This window comes from Scylla paramamosain, chromosome 9, assembly GCF_035594125.1.
Source record: "Scylla paramamosain isolate STU-SP2022 chromosome 9, ASM3559412v1, whole genome shotgun sequence".
Classification (NCBI taxonomy): Eukaryota; Metazoa; Arthropoda; class Malacostraca; order Decapoda; family Portunidae; genus Scylla; species Scylla paramamosain.
Window position 1 is genome coordinate 22,140,001 of NC_087159.1, and position 19,481 is coordinate 22,159,481.

Sequence of the window (19,481 nt, forward strand, 5' to 3'; positions counted from 1 at the left end):
TCCTAGCACTAACTACATGATTACTGAGTCCGTTCCATTCATCTACCACTCTATTTGAGAACCAATTTTTTCCTATCTCCTTCCTAAAACTAAATTTTTCAAGCTTGAACCCGTTATTTCTTGTTCTACTCTGGTTGCTGATCCTAAGAATTTTGCTTACATCTCCCTTGTTATAACCCTAATACCACTTAAAGACTTCTATCAGGTCCCCTCTTAACCTACATCTCTCTAAAGAATGTAAATTTAACAGCTTCAACCTCGCCTCGTAAGGAATACTCCTCATCCCCTGTATCCTTTTAGTCATTCTCCTCTGTACTGATTCTAATAGACCTATATCATTCCTGTAATGTGGGGACCAGAACTGCACCGCGTAGTCTAGATGAGGTCTGACCAGCGCCAAGTATAACTTTAATATTACCTTCCGGCCTTCTACTTTTAACACTCCTAAAAATGAATCCTAGTACCCTATTTGCCTTGTTTCTGGCTTCTATGCATTGTTTCCCTAGACGGAGTTCAGAGCTAACTATAACTCCTAAATCTTTCTCGTACCCTGTACCTACCAGAGTTTGGTTGTCTAATGTGTTACCTATTGTGTGGGTTTCCTCTACCTACGCTAAGTACTTTGCATTTATTGATATTAAATTGCATTTGCCATCTATCCGTCCATTCATTCATTCTATCTAAGTCTGCCTGCAAGGCGATGGCATCTGATTCTGACCTAATTAATCTACCTATCTTTGTGTCATCCGCAAATTTACTAACATCACTACTAATTCCACTATCCAAGTCATTGATATACATTGGAAATAACAATGGCCCTAATACTGATCCCTGGGGCAACCCCACTAATTACATGACCCCACTCGGATTTCGAGCCGTTTATTACCACTCTCTGTCGCCTGTCACTAAGCCATGACCCTATCCAGCCTAACACCTTCCCATCTATCCCGTGTGCCCTAACCTTTCTCAGGAGCCTTTGATGGGGTACCTTGTCAAATGCTTTACTAAGTCCCAGATATAAGATATCATAACTATCACCATTATCTACTGCCTCGTACACCCTACTGTAAAAAACTTAACAAGTTTGTCAGGCAAGACTTCCCCTTCGTGAAGCCATGCTGTGACTGATTGATCAAGTTATGGTTGTCTAAATGTTCCCTAATGTTCCTTGCTATTATTGACTCTAACATTTTACCTACAACTGAAGTTAAGCTTACAGGTCTATAATTAGACGCTAAAGTTTTATCTCCTTTCTTAAAGATGGGTACTACATTAGCCTGCCTCCACATTACTGGTACCTCACCCGACTCCAGTGATTTCCTAAAGACAGAAACTAACGGCTCACTAATAATCTCTTTACATTCCTTAAGTACTCTGGGATATATTTCATCAGGTCCTGGTGACTTGAACTTTTTAGCCTATCTATCTCCTGTTCCACTATCTCCCTATTTATGGAAATATCTGTCAGCTTCTCATTCTCATCTGCTCTAAACACCTGTTCACTATCTGGCATATCCTGCATGTTTTCCTGGGTGAAGACAGTTAAAAAATAATCATTCAGAAGTTTACTAATCTCCTCCCCAGAACTAACCAGCTCCCCATCTGCTGCCTTTAATGGACCTATAATATCCTTATTCTTTGTCCTGTATACCTGATAAAATCCCTTGGGGTCCATCTTCGCCTGGCTGGCTACCTTTGATTCATAATTTTCCTTAGCTTTCCTTGTTAACTTCCTGACTGTTCTAACTAATTCATTATATTGTGTCCTTAAAACTTCTTCACCTGCCCTTAATCTCCTATATATACTTCTCTTACGCCCTATATAATGCTTTAACCTAGCAGTCATCCATTTAGGGTCATTTTTTTGTGATCTTATTGTTCTATACGGGATATTTGCTAACTGACCTGTATGAACTTTACGAAATATTTATACAATTCATCTACATTTACTTCACCTAGTCCCCTCATCTCGTCCCCTACCATCCTCTCCACTCCCTCATCTACTCGCCTCGACCTCACCTCTCTCATTTCAGCATGACCTGACATTCCAACATACTCACACCTATCTCCCCCCTTCCTCTTTCCTCCTCCCTTCCGGACACATCTTCCCTCCTCTTGTCCTACAAGACCTCTGACCTCTGACTCTCTCTCTCTCTCTCTCTCTCTCTCTCTCTCTCTCTCTCTCTCTCTCTCTCTCTCTCTCTCTCTCTCTCTCTCTCTCTCTCTCTCTCTCTCTCTCTCTCTCTCTCTTCTCTCTCTCTCTCTCTCTCTCTCTCTCTCTCTCTCTCTCTTTTCATATATATATATATATATATATATATATATATATATATATATATATATATATATATATATATATATATATATATATATATATTATATATATATATATATATATATATATATATATATATATATATATATATATATATATATATATATATATATATATATATATATATATATATATATATATATATATATATATATATATATATATATATATATATATATATATATATATATATATATATATATATATATATATATATATATATATATATATATATATATATATATATATATATATATATATATATATATATATATATATATATATATATATATATATATATATATATATATATATATATATATATATTATATATTGTATATATATATATATATATATATATATATATATATATATATATATATATATATATATATATATATATATATATATATATATATATATATATATATATATATATATATATATATATATATATATATATATATATATATATATATATATATATATATATATATATATATATATATATATATATATATATATATATATATATATATATATATATATATATATATATATATATATATATATATATTACCAAACCATATGTGTGTGTGTGTGTATGTGTGTAGTTAAGGGATAATGGCAGAGAGGTTGTCATCTGACCTGACTCTGTCCATAGTGCAATAAGTTTGTTTTGAGATGCAGGGCTTTAAAGTTTAAAGGAATGCTCACACATTTTTCATCCATATATTGCTATATAATACTAGAAGTTTTTAGGTACTAAGTATTATAATGTATTTGTTTTGAGTTGTAAATCATTTTGAGCCTCAATTCCTATTGCACTGACAGATGACTTGTTTTGTTGGCATCTGGAATCTCTTAGATAGAACATTACACACCATTTTTACAACAAGGGTGTGCCATACTGATGAATGTGGTCCAGTGATTGTTGGTGAGTGTCAAGCTGCCAGAGACCTTTTTACACGTTTTGGGACAACACATGTTGTGCATCAGTGATTGAAGCTGCTCCACTGAAATTAAAACATCATCTCCAGTGAATGAGATTTTCTCATTGCCCTCAAAAATTTTAGATCTCTTCACTAAGAGATTCTCTTGCTAGTGGAAACAATGGTGTTGAAGGCAGTGGCTGTAATTGTACAACAGTAGATATAGCAGAAATAGTAGTCAGGACAGCAGAGGCAAAAACCTAACTTGCATGTGGAGTAGGAGGTGTGGGAGGTGAGGTGGTGGGAAGGACAGACCAGGTGATGCACACTCACCCTCATGTTGTTCTCTGCTCTTAGCTAATATTTGGCGTGCTTTTGCCAGTACCTCGCTCCTTTGGGTAAGGTAAGACTTCCTCTTACCCATCATGGTCAAAGAGAACAAAAAGCAAGGAATGAATGAACACTAATCAGGCATAGAAGTTGGTGAAAGAGAGAGCATCACTTCCTCCCTTTCTCTAAGCATGTAAAACACACACACAGGATCTTCCTCACCAGGCTGTGAGAGGAAACTTCCATACACCACCATAAAGAAAATATTCCTTGTAAACTTTTTTATTTATTTATTTTTTATTAATATGTTTCTGCAACCATCTCCCACCTGCAATGACCTTGACTGAACAACAAAATGTGAGTGGGGGCACTTAAATGGGTATTTAAACTGCATTTAAATGTGATCACAAATTATCGTGTGTGCATTGTGAAGTACTAGGCCTATGGATGCCATGAGATGATTTTTGCATTTTTCAACATTTTTTAGATTTGCAACTCAGTCAGTCTCTTTAAATTTGCCTCTTTTTAACTTCACAAAATAAAATGTGTTTCTTTGATATGAATCACACTGTAGGGATGCTTTATTTTAAGAAAATAGCTGGAGATGAGGTGATGGCAAGTGTGCATCCACTGAGGCTTTGGTGTGTTGCACTCTTTGTGTTACTTACTTTCTTTCTAGATAATTAAATGTGTTTTAAGGCTTTAAAAAGTAAGTACAGTGGAACCTTGGTTACCAGTTGCCTCTCTTTTTGAACAATTTGGTTTTTGAACAAATTTTTTAACACATTATTGCTTTGTTTGTGGTATCATAATTAGGTTCTAGGACAGAGTTACTTGATTTCAAATATTAAAAGGCATATCAAAAGCCGCGGTTTATTACTGATTTATAGTTTCTATAAATATCTACTTCGTTTTTATATATTTGGAAGAGAGACACAGAGGAGACTAATTCAGTCTTTGAAATAAGTTAAATGTAATCCCATTGAAAAGCCTCGATGTAAACAAAGTTTTCGGTGCTCAAGAGTAATCACGAATCCTTTGGCTCTCTTGATGATCCTCAACGCCATCACTGCTGCATAATTTTATTTTTCCAGTGGCTTTGCCCAGCACCAAGATGTCTTAAGTATTATGATCACCTTCATTTTGGCATTAAGTGGGCTGCTCCTCTCTGTGTCCCTTTGTAAAGTTTCCCTCATTAAATTGGTCTAAACACTATCTTCTGACAAGTTCTGTGTCACTAAGTTCATTCATTACATCCTTTCTAGATAAATAATTTGTGAGCTGGAGATGTTGTGAAGCAGCCATCTTGGCTGTGGGAGTGTTCGTCATAAGCCACTAAGAAAGTGTAGACTGGTGTCTGGGAACGGATTAATCCATTTTACATTGATCCCTATAGGGGAAATAGTTTCAGTTTTTTTTAACATTTCGGATTTTGAACGGTATTCAGGAACAAATTAAGTTCAAGAACCAAGGTTCCACTGTAATGATAAACTTCAGTTAGTTTTAATATTGTAGCTAGCTTTTTGCAGTCATGATTAGCTTCAGATAAATTCCTAAGCAGTTTATTGCAGTAGCAGTAATGAATTTAAAATTTTGAGGTAATGAACTTGTAGATTGAATCAGATATTTCTTTGGTTAGCTTTGTCCATCTCTCTTTATAACATAGTTTCATTATTCTAAATAACAGGAGATGCGAGTCAACTGAAATTGCAAAAAAAAATTGATTACACAGTTGTACCTACTTAGAAAACATAGTCAAGTTACCACAAAGGGTGGATGTTCAGTTTCACTATCACCCCTCATTAGGCATGATTCACATTAGTTTTAATGAAAACACTGGCAAAATATTACTTTGTTTCTGACCAGAATGAGGCAGAGCCCTCAAAAACTAAAATAAAAGATTTCCAGACTACCTTTAACATTCATATTTTTATGCATATAAGTGAAAGCAGCAAATACAGGAAAGTTCATAAAACATCAAAAGGATAATAATAAAACTAGTACAGTAAGAGTACAGTAACTATCATGAAAAAACCATGCTGGCCTATTGTTTACACACACAGATGATGAACACTCACCATTTATATCACTGGAGAGCAGCAGTGGCATCCTCAGCCACCCTTTTCTTCAGTAAACTCACATTGCTGTGTATGGCAGTGGCAGCAGCAGCCACAGCCTGCCTTCCTTCTCACCAAACTTACATCATTGTGTATGGCAGCAGCTGTGGATGCAGCCTGCCTTTCTCACTAAACTCAGATCACTGTGCATGGCAGCAACAGCAGCTGCAGCTCACCTTTCTCACCAAACTCACATCACTATGTTTGATGGCAGCAGTGGCTGCAGCCCACTCTTTTCTTCACTAAACTTGCATCACTGTGTCTGGTGGCCTTAGCCTGCCTTTCTCCTCACTTAACTAGCATCAGCATACTCTCTCCCCTGTATTAATACTGCCCTACTCTGTAGCTTGTTGCAGCCCACCTCTGTGTTAGGGCATGACTTGGAAACAGATTAATGTACCTCTGTTAGACACAATTTGCATTAGAATATTGTGTGTTAAGTGGCAACCTGACTATTCTTGTATATTTTCCAGAGTTTGCTGATCTCTGCATTTCTTGACTTTTGTAGAAGTCATTTCAAGTGTCATCGTCACAATCCTGGTTATTTTTCCAAGAAAGTGGACGTTACACTGATCCCAGAAAGTTTTAAAGGTCTGGATTTTTTTAAGGCTTGGAGTGCCTACCCAACCTATCTGAAATCGTTAGAATTACACCCTCTCACTGTACCCACAGCACACCAGGAATCACCTCAAATACCAGATCAGTTTTGGGGGGTAGAAAACAAGATTATTCTGCTACAACATTATATATTAATACCAATGGTAATTCATAAACAAAATGAGGTAGTACACGTTAATATATGACATTTCCGTCTCTACTCACAACGCCAGAACCCGTTTACACCTCCATCAGCCACTGAAATATTTTTCTCAGCCGCAGGAATTTACCCAGATGCCATCACTGCATCCCCAAACAATAATTCCCGTGTTTCCTCTCCTCAAACCTCACAAGACATCATCATCATCACCAAAGATCACCTATAACACCATAACACCATACCCAAAATCGTCAATACACCACAACACCAGCTTCCAAGGGCAACACCACAGCCTCCACTCACAAAATGGCTGCCGGTTTGACCTATGCTCCTCTCAAGCCAGCATCAACAGCACAATTCACCAACCGAATTTCAACAGACAGGAGCTCTTGGTACCACAAAAGACTCACTAACCTGATCCTGGATATCAAGCTTATACTGCCACATGAAGGAGACCTTCATGGGAGTATAAGATGGGAGGTATCACAATACCAAAGAGCAAAGAAGAAAAAGACTTGGGAGTAATAATTCAAGACACGCTTTCACCAGAAAAACACATCAATGGAATATTTGGCTCTACATATAATTTACTAGCAAATATCAGGGTGGCATTTAATTACCTAGACAAAGAAATGATGAAGAAAATCATAACACACATGATACGTCCCAAACTGGAATACGCAGCAGTGGTATGGTCTCCACACAAAAAGAAAGATATAAGGAAATTGGAAAGAATACAAACAGCTACGAAAATGATACCTGAATTGGAAGACCTAAGTTACGAGGAAAGACTGGAAGAAATTGGATTACCAACACTGCAAGAAAGAAGGGAAAGAGGAGACCTGATAACAATGTTCAAATTAGTAAATGGCATGGAGAAGATAGACAGAGATGACCTAGTTGTAAAAGTGGAGGAAGGAGATAGACGTACAAGGGGACATATGAAGAAATTAAAGAAGAGTCATTGTTTGGGAGATATTAAGAAATACAGCTTTCCGCATCGAACAGTTGAAATATGGAATAACTTAAAAGAAGAGGTAGTTGCGGCAAAGAGTGTGCACATGTTTAAAGAGAAATTGGACAAATTCGGGTATGGAGACAGGACTAATTGAGCTTTGGCTCGGACCCTGTATTATACAACTAGGTAAATACAACTAGGTAAATACACTCACTCCATCACCATTCCACACCAAAATTCCTCCTGAGAGATGCCTCCCTTCCATTCTACCTCAAGGCCTAAGGTGCTCTGCTTTCCCCTCTCTGGAATGTGTTGTTGGCCACTCAAGCTCCCCTCATTTCCACATATTTCTACCTCAGTTACACTTCTTTCCTTACACATGCAAACATATAGAGAACTTAAATTATGATATAAAATGATTAACAAGCTTATACTAACTTATCACTAAGAATGAGTTTAATGTCTGAAAGGCAGGTAAACGGAACATGGGGGACATTAAGAAAATGTGTTCCTTTTCAAGGTAAACTCTGTCAATAACATGACATCCCCTTCCCAAAAGAGGCGTGATTCACCTGATTAGGATGCCTCACGACTAGATGGGGCACAAGACAAGGCATCGGCAATTACATTCTCACTGCCTTTCACATGGTGAATCTCTAGGTCATAATCCTGTAAGACAAGGCACTATCTCATCAGCTTGTGATTGGTGTTTTTCATTTTATGCAGGAAAATGAATGGATTGTGGTCAGTGAAGACCTGCACAGGCTGCCCTGTCTCTTTGACATATACTTCAAAATTACTCAAACTCAGCACTAGGCCCAAAACCCCTTTCTCAATGGTGCTGTAAGCCCTCTGATATGGCAACAACTTCTTAGAATAATAGCCTGTGGGGTGCTCAACTCCCTCATGATCCTTCATTAACACACCATCCACATCATTCTGACTGGCATCCACATACAATACAAATGGTTTTTCATAATTAGGCATGTGCAGCACTGGGGCACTGATTAACATTTTCTTAATCTCCACAAAAGCTTCCTCACAATGCTTATAGCAAGAAAATTTTGACTTTTTACTCAGCAACTTGGTCAGTGGTATGGCAACATCAGAGAAATTTTTACAAAAATGCCTGTAATATCCATTGGCCCCTAAGAATCTCAGTATCTCCTTCCTATTGGTGGGTGGAGGGAGATTTACAATGTCTTTAACCTTGGTTTCCACAGTTCTCACTTCACCTTTCCCTACCTTGAAACCTAGGTACTCCACGTCAGCTTGCACAAAATGACATTTTGCTGAGTTGACAGTAAGGTTGGCATCATCCAGCCTCCTAAATACTTCCTCCAGTAACTGCACATGTCCCTCCCAACTCTCAGTGTACAACAAAATGTCATCTATGTACACAGAACATCCCTTCAAGCCCTTCAGTACTATGTTCATCAATCTCAGAAAAGAACTACCACTGTTCTTCATCCCCAAACGGAAGACCTTTGTATGGATTTAATCCATCCATGGTGACAAAAGCTGATATGGCTTTTACCCTCTCAGTGAGTCCTACTTTCCAGTACCCTTTTAGTAAGTTAATTTTTGTTATGAAGTTTGCATTTCCCACATGATCTATACAATCATCAACTTTAGGGATAGGGTAAGCATCAGGTTTTGTCACCATGTTAACTTTCCTATAGTCCGTACAAAAACGGAAACCCCCTTGACCAGTTTTGGGCACCAGTATACATGGTGAGCTCCATGAACTTTCACTGGGCTCAGTCAAGTTATGCTCCAGCATATACTTTACTTCCTTTCTCATGATTTCCCTTTTCTGTGGGTTAACTATGTAAATGTATTGTTTGATGGGTTCAGCCTCCCCAACATCTACATCATGCACCACAACATTTGTTTTCCTAGGTGCATCAGGGAACAAAGAACTGAATCTTTTAACAATCTCCATAATCTTTTCCTTCTTTTCTAACATCATGTGTCCCAATTTATCATTCAAATTCCCCAACACAGCTTAGTTTTCTAGCACCATTCCCTCACACCTACTCAGTTTCACTTCAGACCACTCCTCTTCTGCCTCAGTGGTTACATTTACTACATTCACAGTTTTTAATCCTTCATCTACTTCAGCTTCCTTTTCTCCTTCCCTTTCATGAAAAGGCTTCAACATGTTTATATGACACAACTGGTTATTTTTCTTCCTCCCTGGAGTTTTTACAACATAATTCACATCACTCACTTTTCTCTCAATCTCCCAAGGTCCACTGGCTTTGAAAGGGTCACCCTGCAATGGGAAAAAGGACTAAGACCTTGTCCCCAGATTGGTCCTTGCCTTCCTGTCTTACCAGCCTTTCATCTCACTCTGACTACCTTTCACATTTTCTTGAGCAATTTCTCTAGCTCTCATTAATCTGTCCTTGAAATCTGACATATACTTCACCACATTAGGAGCTCTTCTGCCCCTAACCACTTTTCTTTCACCATCCTCAAAGGGCCGTTCACCTTGTGCCCATACACTAACTCAAATGGGCTGAAACCTGTTGACTCTTGCACACTGTCTCTCAACGCGAACAAGGCCTCATCCCACTCAACACTCATCTCCTCACTATACATCCTGAGAGTGTTTTTCAGAGTTTGGTGAAAGCTTTCTACACAACCATGAGACTGGAGATGATAAGCACTCGACAGTCTCTGTTCAATCTTCCTTGAATGTGTGAGAAGTGAAATTACTTCCCTGATCTGACTGCAACACCTTAGGAATTCCCACCTAGGAGAAAAATTTCACCAATTCCCTCACAGTGTTCTTAGAGTTTATACTCCTGAGGAGAATGGCCTCAGGGAACCTGGATGATATACACATAATAGTCAGCAAATATGGGTTTCCCCTCCTGGTCCTCGATAAAGGACCTAAACAGTCTATCACTGAAAAGCTCCTCAACCACAGGTATAGGGTGAAGGGGGGCAGGGCGAAACACGTGGTTCAGCTTGCCCACCTTCTGACATAAACCACAAGTTTTACAAAACTTTCACATCACCTCTCACTCTAGGCCAGTAAAAATGACAGAATTTTTCCTAGCGTTTTTCTGACCCCCAGGTGTCCAGCCAGATTTCTCTCATGTGCCATTTCCAATATTTTCTTCCTTTATACCTGTGGCACCACAATCTGCCTTTTCATCATCCAGTGATCGGTGGTTGGGGTTGTCAGGGGCCTCCAACTTCTCATTAATACACCTATATCCACATAGTAACCCCCATACTCATCGCCAAGCTCACCCAGCCTTTTAACCTCATTCCAAACAGGCTTCAAGCTTTCATCACTTTCCTGAGCTTTTATCAACTCACTCTTCTCTACCACAAAATCAAGGTTTAGCTCCACCTGGACTACAACTCATTCATCACTCGCACTCACATCAGGTTCCTCAAATAGGACGCCCAGACCTTTGTCCTCCTGCATTACTCCTTCGGCATCCATGTGTCCCCTCCAGGAACATGTCCCTGGAGAGGGACATGTGTCCCTCTCAGGTCACTGCACAGACTGGGAACAATTCAGGCACCTCTGGCTGCTGCCAGAATGGTGGTTTCTGTCATCCCTATCAGAGGCTTGTCTACCATCTGAAGTTTAGGGATAACTCAGCCTCCAGCCAGGTCATTCCTAACCAGCATATCCACTACATCTATGGGCAGTGTCTCCTTCACTCCAACCGTTACCTCTCCAGTGATGTATCCACAGTCCAGGGGACTACTAAATTTGCCTCCTGTTCTCTTGCATGAGACCTCTCTGCCAGTGTTGGTCTCCTTATTCCATGGGAGCATACTACTTAAGATCAGACTTTGGTTAGCTCCCGTATCCTGAAGGATTCTGATCAACTTCTCAGGACTTCCCTCTACCTTCACTGTGCCCTCACTGGTGAAATGCTCAAAGCCCTCATCCCTCTGTGGGTTCTCTTGTATCTCTGCAGTCATATTCTCCTCATACTTCACCAGGTCCCTTTGGGCAGCCACTGCTTCCACTGGCTTCAGCCTTCCCTTCGGACACTGGTACTTCTTATGCCCACTACTTCCACATTCAGGGCACTTAACTGCACCTTCATTTCCACTACCCCTCTGGTGATAGGTAGTGCTCCCGGGCCCAATCCTGTGTGGCATAGACCTCACATTGTAATTGGATGGTGGGGGCAGCTTGTAATTGTGGGGAAAATTATAGTTGTTAGGATGGGGCTGGCTTGGTCAATGGAATGATGTTGAACTCATATGGCAGTCATCCCTATATCTCTGATGACCATCACTTTTGTTGGAGAATGACTTTCTCCCTCCATGGTATTCACCTCTATTCAGCCCATGGATTTCACAATATCTGTCAGCCCTGCATCCAGCTTCCATCACATCTTTCACATTGTGTGATATGAGCTCATATTTTAAACTGAGGGGCACTTGGCTCATAAATTGTTCCATCCGCATAACTGCTTTTATCTTCTTAGCTGTAGTGGCTTCCTCAGCCTTCATCCACCGGTCCAGTTTAAGACTGATCTCCTGAGCCATCTCGAGATAAGTAACACCTGGGTATTTTCAGATCCTGCAGAACCTTTCCGGGTACACTCATGGACTTAGACGGGTTGATCCCAACGCCGCTTCCTTTACCACTTCATAATCACTCGCCTCTTGCTCACTCAAACTCGCATATGCCTCTCTGGCCTTTCCCTCAAATTTAGATTGGACCAGTAATGCCCAATCACCTTCATCCCATCCCCTCAACTTCGCAGTTTTTTTCAAATTGAATGAAGAAGTCTTCTTCCTCTCCATCCACAAAGTTAGGCATATAGATTACCTTTGAGCACCATTTCCTGCCCTGGCCTCATTTACTTTATTTCTGTTTTCAGCTCTAACTGTCTCACAGGATATTCTTCTTTAACTGCACTGATCGCCAGTATAGTTTCACTTCTGATTCATTAATGACTAATACAATACCATGCTTTAAAGGGAGGAGGCAGTAGACACCTGTCAAAATGACCATTATTCCCAGTGAGGTCTGAAACACTGGTCCAGTTTGTTCTAGATCAGGGGGGAGGGTATTGTGAATTTTCCAGTGACCCAGCTGTGACCTCACTGAATGTTTCCTATTGTGTCTCTCAATTCAAGGAGGAACTCACAGCCTGCCCTCTAAAGACAACTCTCTTCTTTCACACAACAAAACATGCACGTAACACATGCACTCTTCACTCAAAATTCAAAATTTTATGGCAACTACACCAGCCTCGGAGTCCCCACCTGGGGAAGGGACTACAAATGTCCCCAGGTCAGACTGCTCTTTTGGTATCAACCCTAGTAATTTTGACACTGCCGCTCAACTTTTCTTCATTAAGTTCTGCAACATTCATGGCCTTAGATCTAATTTTTTAATTTGGAACACCACCTCTCCTTTACTAAACCTCATCTTTTTCTCACTAAGATGCAGGTGTCTGAGGCAATTGACAGTAGCCTCTTCTCTGTTCCCTCCTACTTTCTCTACTCTCATTTTCAGTTCAAAGCTGGATGTTGCATCTATATGTGCAGCAACTTCACTTACTCTCATGCCCACACTCTTGAATCTTCCAAATTTTCCACCATCAGGCTACGACTATAGAGTCACTCTCAAACTAAATTCATCTGTGCTGTATACTTCTCACCTAACTCTCTGACTATGAAAAATTCTTTGACTACTTAACTTCCAAAGTGGAGGACATCCTGACTCCCTTCCCTTTTGCAGAGATCTCCACTCCTGGGGACTTCAATGTTCACCACCAGCTTTGGTTTTCCTCTCCTTTCACTGACCAAACTGGTGAACTAGTCTTTAATTTTTCTATCCTCCATGACCTAGAGCAATTAGTGCAACACCCTACTCATAATCCTGACTGTCTTGGAAATACACCCAACATTCTTGACCTTTTCCTAATCCCTAATCTTTCTGCATATGCTGTCACTTTGTCTTCACTGCTGGGCTCCTGTGATCACAACTTCATATCTGTATATTGTCCTATTGCTCCAGTTCCTTCTCAGGATCCCCCCAAAGCAGAGGTGCCACTGTCATTTTGCTTCTGCTGATTGGGGGAACCTGAGGAGATATTCTGATTTATCCTTGGAATGACTACTGCTTCCATGTCAGAGACCTGTCGCTGTGGGCTGAGCGCATAACAGAGATGATAGTGTTGGGCATGGAAGCATACATTCCTCATTCTTTAATGTGTTAAACCTTGGTTTAACACAGCCTGTTCTCATACTATACATGTCAGAAAGGTGGCCCACAAAATGTACTTGAGCTGTCCATCACCTGAATCTCATGCACTTTATATTTCTGCCCAGAATCATGACAAGTCCATCCTCCAACTAGCCAAAAACTCAATTAATGGAAAATGTCAAAATCTTTCTGGATTTGTGTTCCCTCATGACTTCTGACAACTAGTCAAAAACATCTCTAGTCATTTTACTTCTTAATCTTTCCCTTCTTTATTTCAAACTGATAGCATCATTTTCATCTCATCTATCAAGCCTTTGCTAAAATCTCTACCTTGGATGATTCAGGGCTTGTTCCTCCCTCTTCTACACCGTCAGACTAGATAAATTCCTCACAGTGATGTTTTCTATGCTTTACCTGGCCTTAACTCTCAGAAAGCTTATGGACCTGATGGGGTCCCTCCTATTGTTCTTCAAAACTGTGCCTCTGTGCTTGTACCTTTTCTGGCCAAATTCTTTTCTACTACCTTTCCTTCCTGCTATAAGTTTGCTTACATTCAGCCTGTTCCATAAAAAGGATGACCACTCTAACCCTTTAGATTGATTGATTTCCTGCCTTTCTAAATTTTTTTTTTTTTTTTTTTATCTATCCTCTACAGGAAGATTCTTAAACATCTATCACTTCACCACCTTATATCCAATTACCATGATGGGTTCTGTCATGGCTGCTCTACCATTGATTTTCTGGCTCTCCTTTCTGAGTCTTGATCATCCTCTTTTAGGGATGTTAGTGGAACTTTCTCTGTTACCTTAGATATATCAAAATCTTTTGATAGAATCTGGCATAAAGCTTTGATTTCCAAACTACCCACCTACCACTTCCATCCTTTTCTCTGTAACTTCATCTCAGTTTCCTTTCTAACCATTCTATTCCTGTTATGGTAGACAGTCACTGTTCTTCCTGTAAGTCTATTAACAGTGGTTTTCCTCAGGGTTCTGTCCTGTCTCCCACTCTCTTCTTGTTATTCATCAATAATGTAAACCAAATTTCTTGTTCTATTCACTCCTACACTTATGATACCACCCTGCACTTTTTCACATCTTTTTGTAAATGTCCAACCCTTCAGGAATTAAACAGCTCACACAGTGAAGCCACATAACACTTGACTTCTGATCTCTCTTAAATTTCTGATTGGGGCATAGCAAATTTGGTATTGTTCAATGTCTCAAACACTCAATTCCTCCTTCTATCAATTTGACACAACCTTCCAGATAAGTATCCCTTTTTTTTCAATTACCCTCAACTGTCTCCTTCCTCTACACTGAACATCCTCAATCTGTCCTTTATTATTATCTAAACTGGAAACTTCATATCTCATCTCTAGCTAGGACAGCTATAAAGTTAGGCATTCTGAGTCCTCTCCACCACTTTTTCTCACCTCCCCAGCTGCTAACTTTGTACAGGGGCCTTATCTGTCCATGTACAGCTCACATGTATTGCAGTTGCACTCATGCTGCCCTTTAAACAAGGTGGAATCAAAACCATTTTGTCCTATCAACTCCTCTCCTCTAATTGTCTTCAACCTCTTTCATTGCTGCAATGTTGCATCTCTTGTTATCTTCTGCTATTTTCACTCTAGCTACTCTTCTGATCTTTGCTAACTGCATGCCTCCTCTCCTACCATGGCCTTACTGCACAAGACTTCATACTTTCACTCATCCCTATTTTGTCTGCCTCTCTAATGCAAAAGTAAACTGGTATCCTCAATCATTCATCCCTTTCTCTAGTGAATTCCAGAGCTCCCAGCCTGCTTCTATATTTCTTCCTTTCTATGACTTGAACTCTTTCAAGAGGGAGGTTTCAGACTCTTATCCTCTGAAGTGGAACTTTTTTTTCCTAATAATTTTGTTGCCTTTGGCCAGTGGCCCTCTTACATAAAAAAAAAAATAAATAAAATTTACTGCAGTTGAGTCATTAGTGTATATATTTTATTTTCAACTTATCTAATATCTACTATCACCACACACAGCACAGTAGTCACCCACAAGTGCTCAGTCAATGTATACTGACTGTGCAGTGCATACATGGAAATCCATGTAACTCCTCAATTGTCATGTATGTAGTAGAAACTGAAGAAGGAAAATTGTGATTTTAGAGACAAAGCTTATGCTTCTACTCAGAAAATTTATGTCCTTTTGACAGTCTTCGATTCTATTCTTCAAAATTGGAACAGAATTCCTTTATACTGGACAGTTGAGGATTCAGAAGAATGTCCAATATTGTGGTTAACCATAGCCAGACCCAAAAAATAATGTATAAAAGCAGCCTATTAGAAATTTTAAGAAAATTTCAAGATCTTCAGATAATTCTAATTTTTTTTTTTCATATCTTTACAGAATGAATCAACAGTCTGCAGAATATGAGCCTCTCCTCACATAATGTAACACTGGACTTTTTTAAGAGTGAAGGTTACTTGGATCCTTGTTGTATGATGTTTTATCAGTATGTTATCTGTAAATGTCAGTTATAACTAAATATTGTATGCATGTGAATAATAACTAAGTGTTACTACTTCAGGGTTATAGTATGTTAAACTGTATAGTACCAAATATAGTATTTCAGTTTTATTTCAAAGCAAGTGTGATAAATATTTATACTTCTAATTTTAAGAAGGAATTAATTTATTGAAATGCATTACAGTTACTTTGCTAGACTTGGGAAATTAATAAAGCATTGTTATGGTTTTTACTTTAAATCATAGATGTACATACATACTCTATTCATTTTGAAATTGGAATATCATTACAATTGGTCTCCTTTTTATGTCTTCCCATGCATTGCATTAACCTTCCCACCAGTTGCTAGCAAGCCATGTTGTGATTAGATGAGTAACCATGATTTTGTGCTGTGTTTGGAGAATGAAGGAGCGTTTGTATGGGAATGCTGTTGGCTAGTAGATCAATGTTTGATGGGCAAAACCTAAAGAAAACAGTATACAAAATACTATAATGAGTTGAATTTTGCTGAATATATATATATATATATATATATATATATATATATATATATATATATATATATATATATATATATATATATATATATATATCTGTGTGTGTGTGTGTGTGTGCTTTTTTTTATTTATTTATTCATTTATTTATTATTTTATTTATTTATTTATTTATTTATTTATTTATTTATTTATTTATTTTTATTTTTATTTATTTTTTTATTATTTTTTTTTCTTTTTTTTTTTTAGGGGGGGGCAGAGGTTCTACATTGGTTTCTGTAGTTTATCTAGGATGGTGTCCCTAAAGAATGACTTTGGATTTGGCATTTGGAAATCATTAGCCTGAGTGGCTGCTCTTCCTACCCTCGGACTATTTCCAGAATTCAAATCCATGCACCTGAAAACTCCTCAACCCCCAAAGCACCCACAGTTCGATTGTACCACAACAGCCCTTAGAAACATGTTTGTATAACTGTACAAATTGTAGAACACCTTAATTTGTATAGTTACTATGATATTTTGTGAAAAAAGTGCCTAACTCTAAGCTAAGGAATAAAAAGTAGTTTCCTTTTTGGGACTTTAATATTCTTGAAAGTAATCTCCTTATGACTCCACACACTTGGCCCATTGATCCTTCTAGTGATGAAAACATTTCTGGAAGTACTGTAAGATGACTTCTTGGCTTTTAAATTTGAACTCCTTCAGTAGAATCTTCAGGTTAGAGAACACCTAGAAATCAAAATGAATTATGTATGGAAAGTAGGTAGCCTAGCAAACCTGAATAATTTGGTGCATGATAAAGAAATTCTGCATTAGGCATGAAGAATAGACCAGAGAATTGCCAGTTGCCTGCCTTCCATAGATCCTGGCCTATACTTTGCATTTGATCCAGGATTTCTTGGCCAAACAATAAATTCCTCAGGTTCATCATGCTCCCTACTATCCAGACATAGCTTTAGCTTACTGTGGTTTCTGGATGTTCTCTTAGTAAAAACTACCAGTGAAAGGGTCCTGATGTGAAAGACAAGATATTATGCAGAATATGATGATGTACCCTGCAGCCATTCCAGATCAGGACTTCCAGAAATGTTTTCAACAATGAAAGGGAAAGAACCAATGGATCAAGTGCAAAGAGGCACAAGAGGTCTACTTTGAAGATATTAAAGTCAAGTCCCAAAAAAAAGCAAGCCACTTTTAATCCTTTGGCCTAAGTTTTTTTGTTTTTTTCTCAAAATCTCATATGTTGGCATTGGTAGGGATTACCACTAAGCATCCATCCATGCTATCTTACCTTAACTACACTACTTAGAAAACCATTATTCATCTTAATTTTATATTATGCACATTTGTTTTATTATATAATGCTTAAAAATACGTCATGAAACTACATTTTGCACTCTTTGTATTGAAGATTGGATGCCTCAAGAATATTGTGGTTTCTTGCTCTTACAGTACTGATAAACTGAAGTCAAAACCTTCATGACAAAATATTTCCAAACCAGTCACAATTGTTCCTAGAGATTAGAATTTTTAAGGACTGTCATTTGATGCTACATGGTATAATATTATTAATCATAGTTTGTTACATTATGTAATGGTAAACAATGAATGGATGTGATAGAAATAATAGTTTATTACATTTGTAGAGGGAAGGGATGGTGGAAATGTTACACAAACTACACATGTCAATTAGTACTACTTGTATTATCATTAATAATGTTACAACAGAAAATGCATTATTTAATTAATTCTTTATTCTTTCGATATAAGTGAATAAGTGAGAAATGGATCACTATGCAAAATTATGATTGGCCAGTCTTATTCAATATTGTTGTTCACATTGACTTTGGTAGCAGGTAGCCCTTTGTTCTTATTGCACGCTACTTTTTAAGACATGATACAGTTTCCATGAAGCTGATCTGTAATTTGGAGAGAGAGAGAGAGAGAGAGAGAGAGAGAGAGAGAGAGAGAGAGAGAGAGAGAGAGAGATACTCATATAAATGTATGGTGTCTTGTAAAGAAAATTTACAAAACTTAAAGATTAAGTCATCATTTTAAGTCTGAAACATTCTATGGTCAAATGGTTTTAATTCCATAGTTTAGAGATTGTAGGGCATTTAAATATGGACATGAATCAGTGGCAAGTGGCTACACAGTCCCATCCTGCAACATCCAACTGATTGCTGTTACCATAGGAGGTTTGTTATGTTTTAGTTATTATTTGCTACAATGATACACCACTTTCTTGAGTTTCATTCATCTCTTTATTTACAAAAATCCTGATGTGAAATCAAATAATCTCCTCAAGATGGCAGTCCCCACCACTGCTGCCCTTCCTGCCTCCCGTGCTATTTACTAGTCAATCTTATTTAAATGTCCTGTGATTTCTGAACCTTGATGCTAAAAACATTTAATCTGCTGAGTCTTTTTAACTTGGAATTACCTGATCTTTAATTTATGTTAATATGTGATTTTCCTCACTGGACACCCTGTATAAACTTACACCCATCATATTGTATTTGGTATACTATGTACAAAAATAAATTTTTTGATGAGGAAATCATTGTAATGACATGGGTTGATATTTGTTTGCTGTTTTATCCTTAATTTATTATAGTGTTACAAGTGTATATGCATATATTGTTGCAAGCAGTGAAGTAAGAACAAATGAAAGAAGAATTGAGAGTACAAAGCAGGGAATGAAGGAAGGAGAGAGAGATCAGAACAGAGACCGGCTGGGGACGAGAATTAGACATGTATCGTATGTGTAGCCCAGCCTGCATCTTCCTTAGTATATCATTCATTCACGTAGAGTCACTCATATTCCCTACATAATTTTT

At 38.1% G+C, this 19,481-nt stretch overlaps 1 protein-coding gene across 3 annotated transcripts in view; it reads left to right on the plus strand.

Moving 5' to 3' along the window:
- LOC135103715 (mucolipin-3-like) overlaps window positions 1-19,220 on the plus strand; it is a 374,712-nt gene extending 355,492 nt beyond the window's left edge. For all 3 annotated transcript variants that reach the window (XM_064010339.1, XM_064010344.1, XM_064010343.1), the window contains one exon: window positions 16,028-19,220. In XM_064010339.1, the coding sequence (XP_063866409.1) occupies window positions 16,028-16,054 (27 nt within the window). In that variant the 3' untranslated portion in view covers window positions 16,055-19,220. The remainder of the gene's footprint in view (window positions 1-16,027) is intronic.
- Window positions 19,221-19,481: the final 261 nt, after the last annotated feature.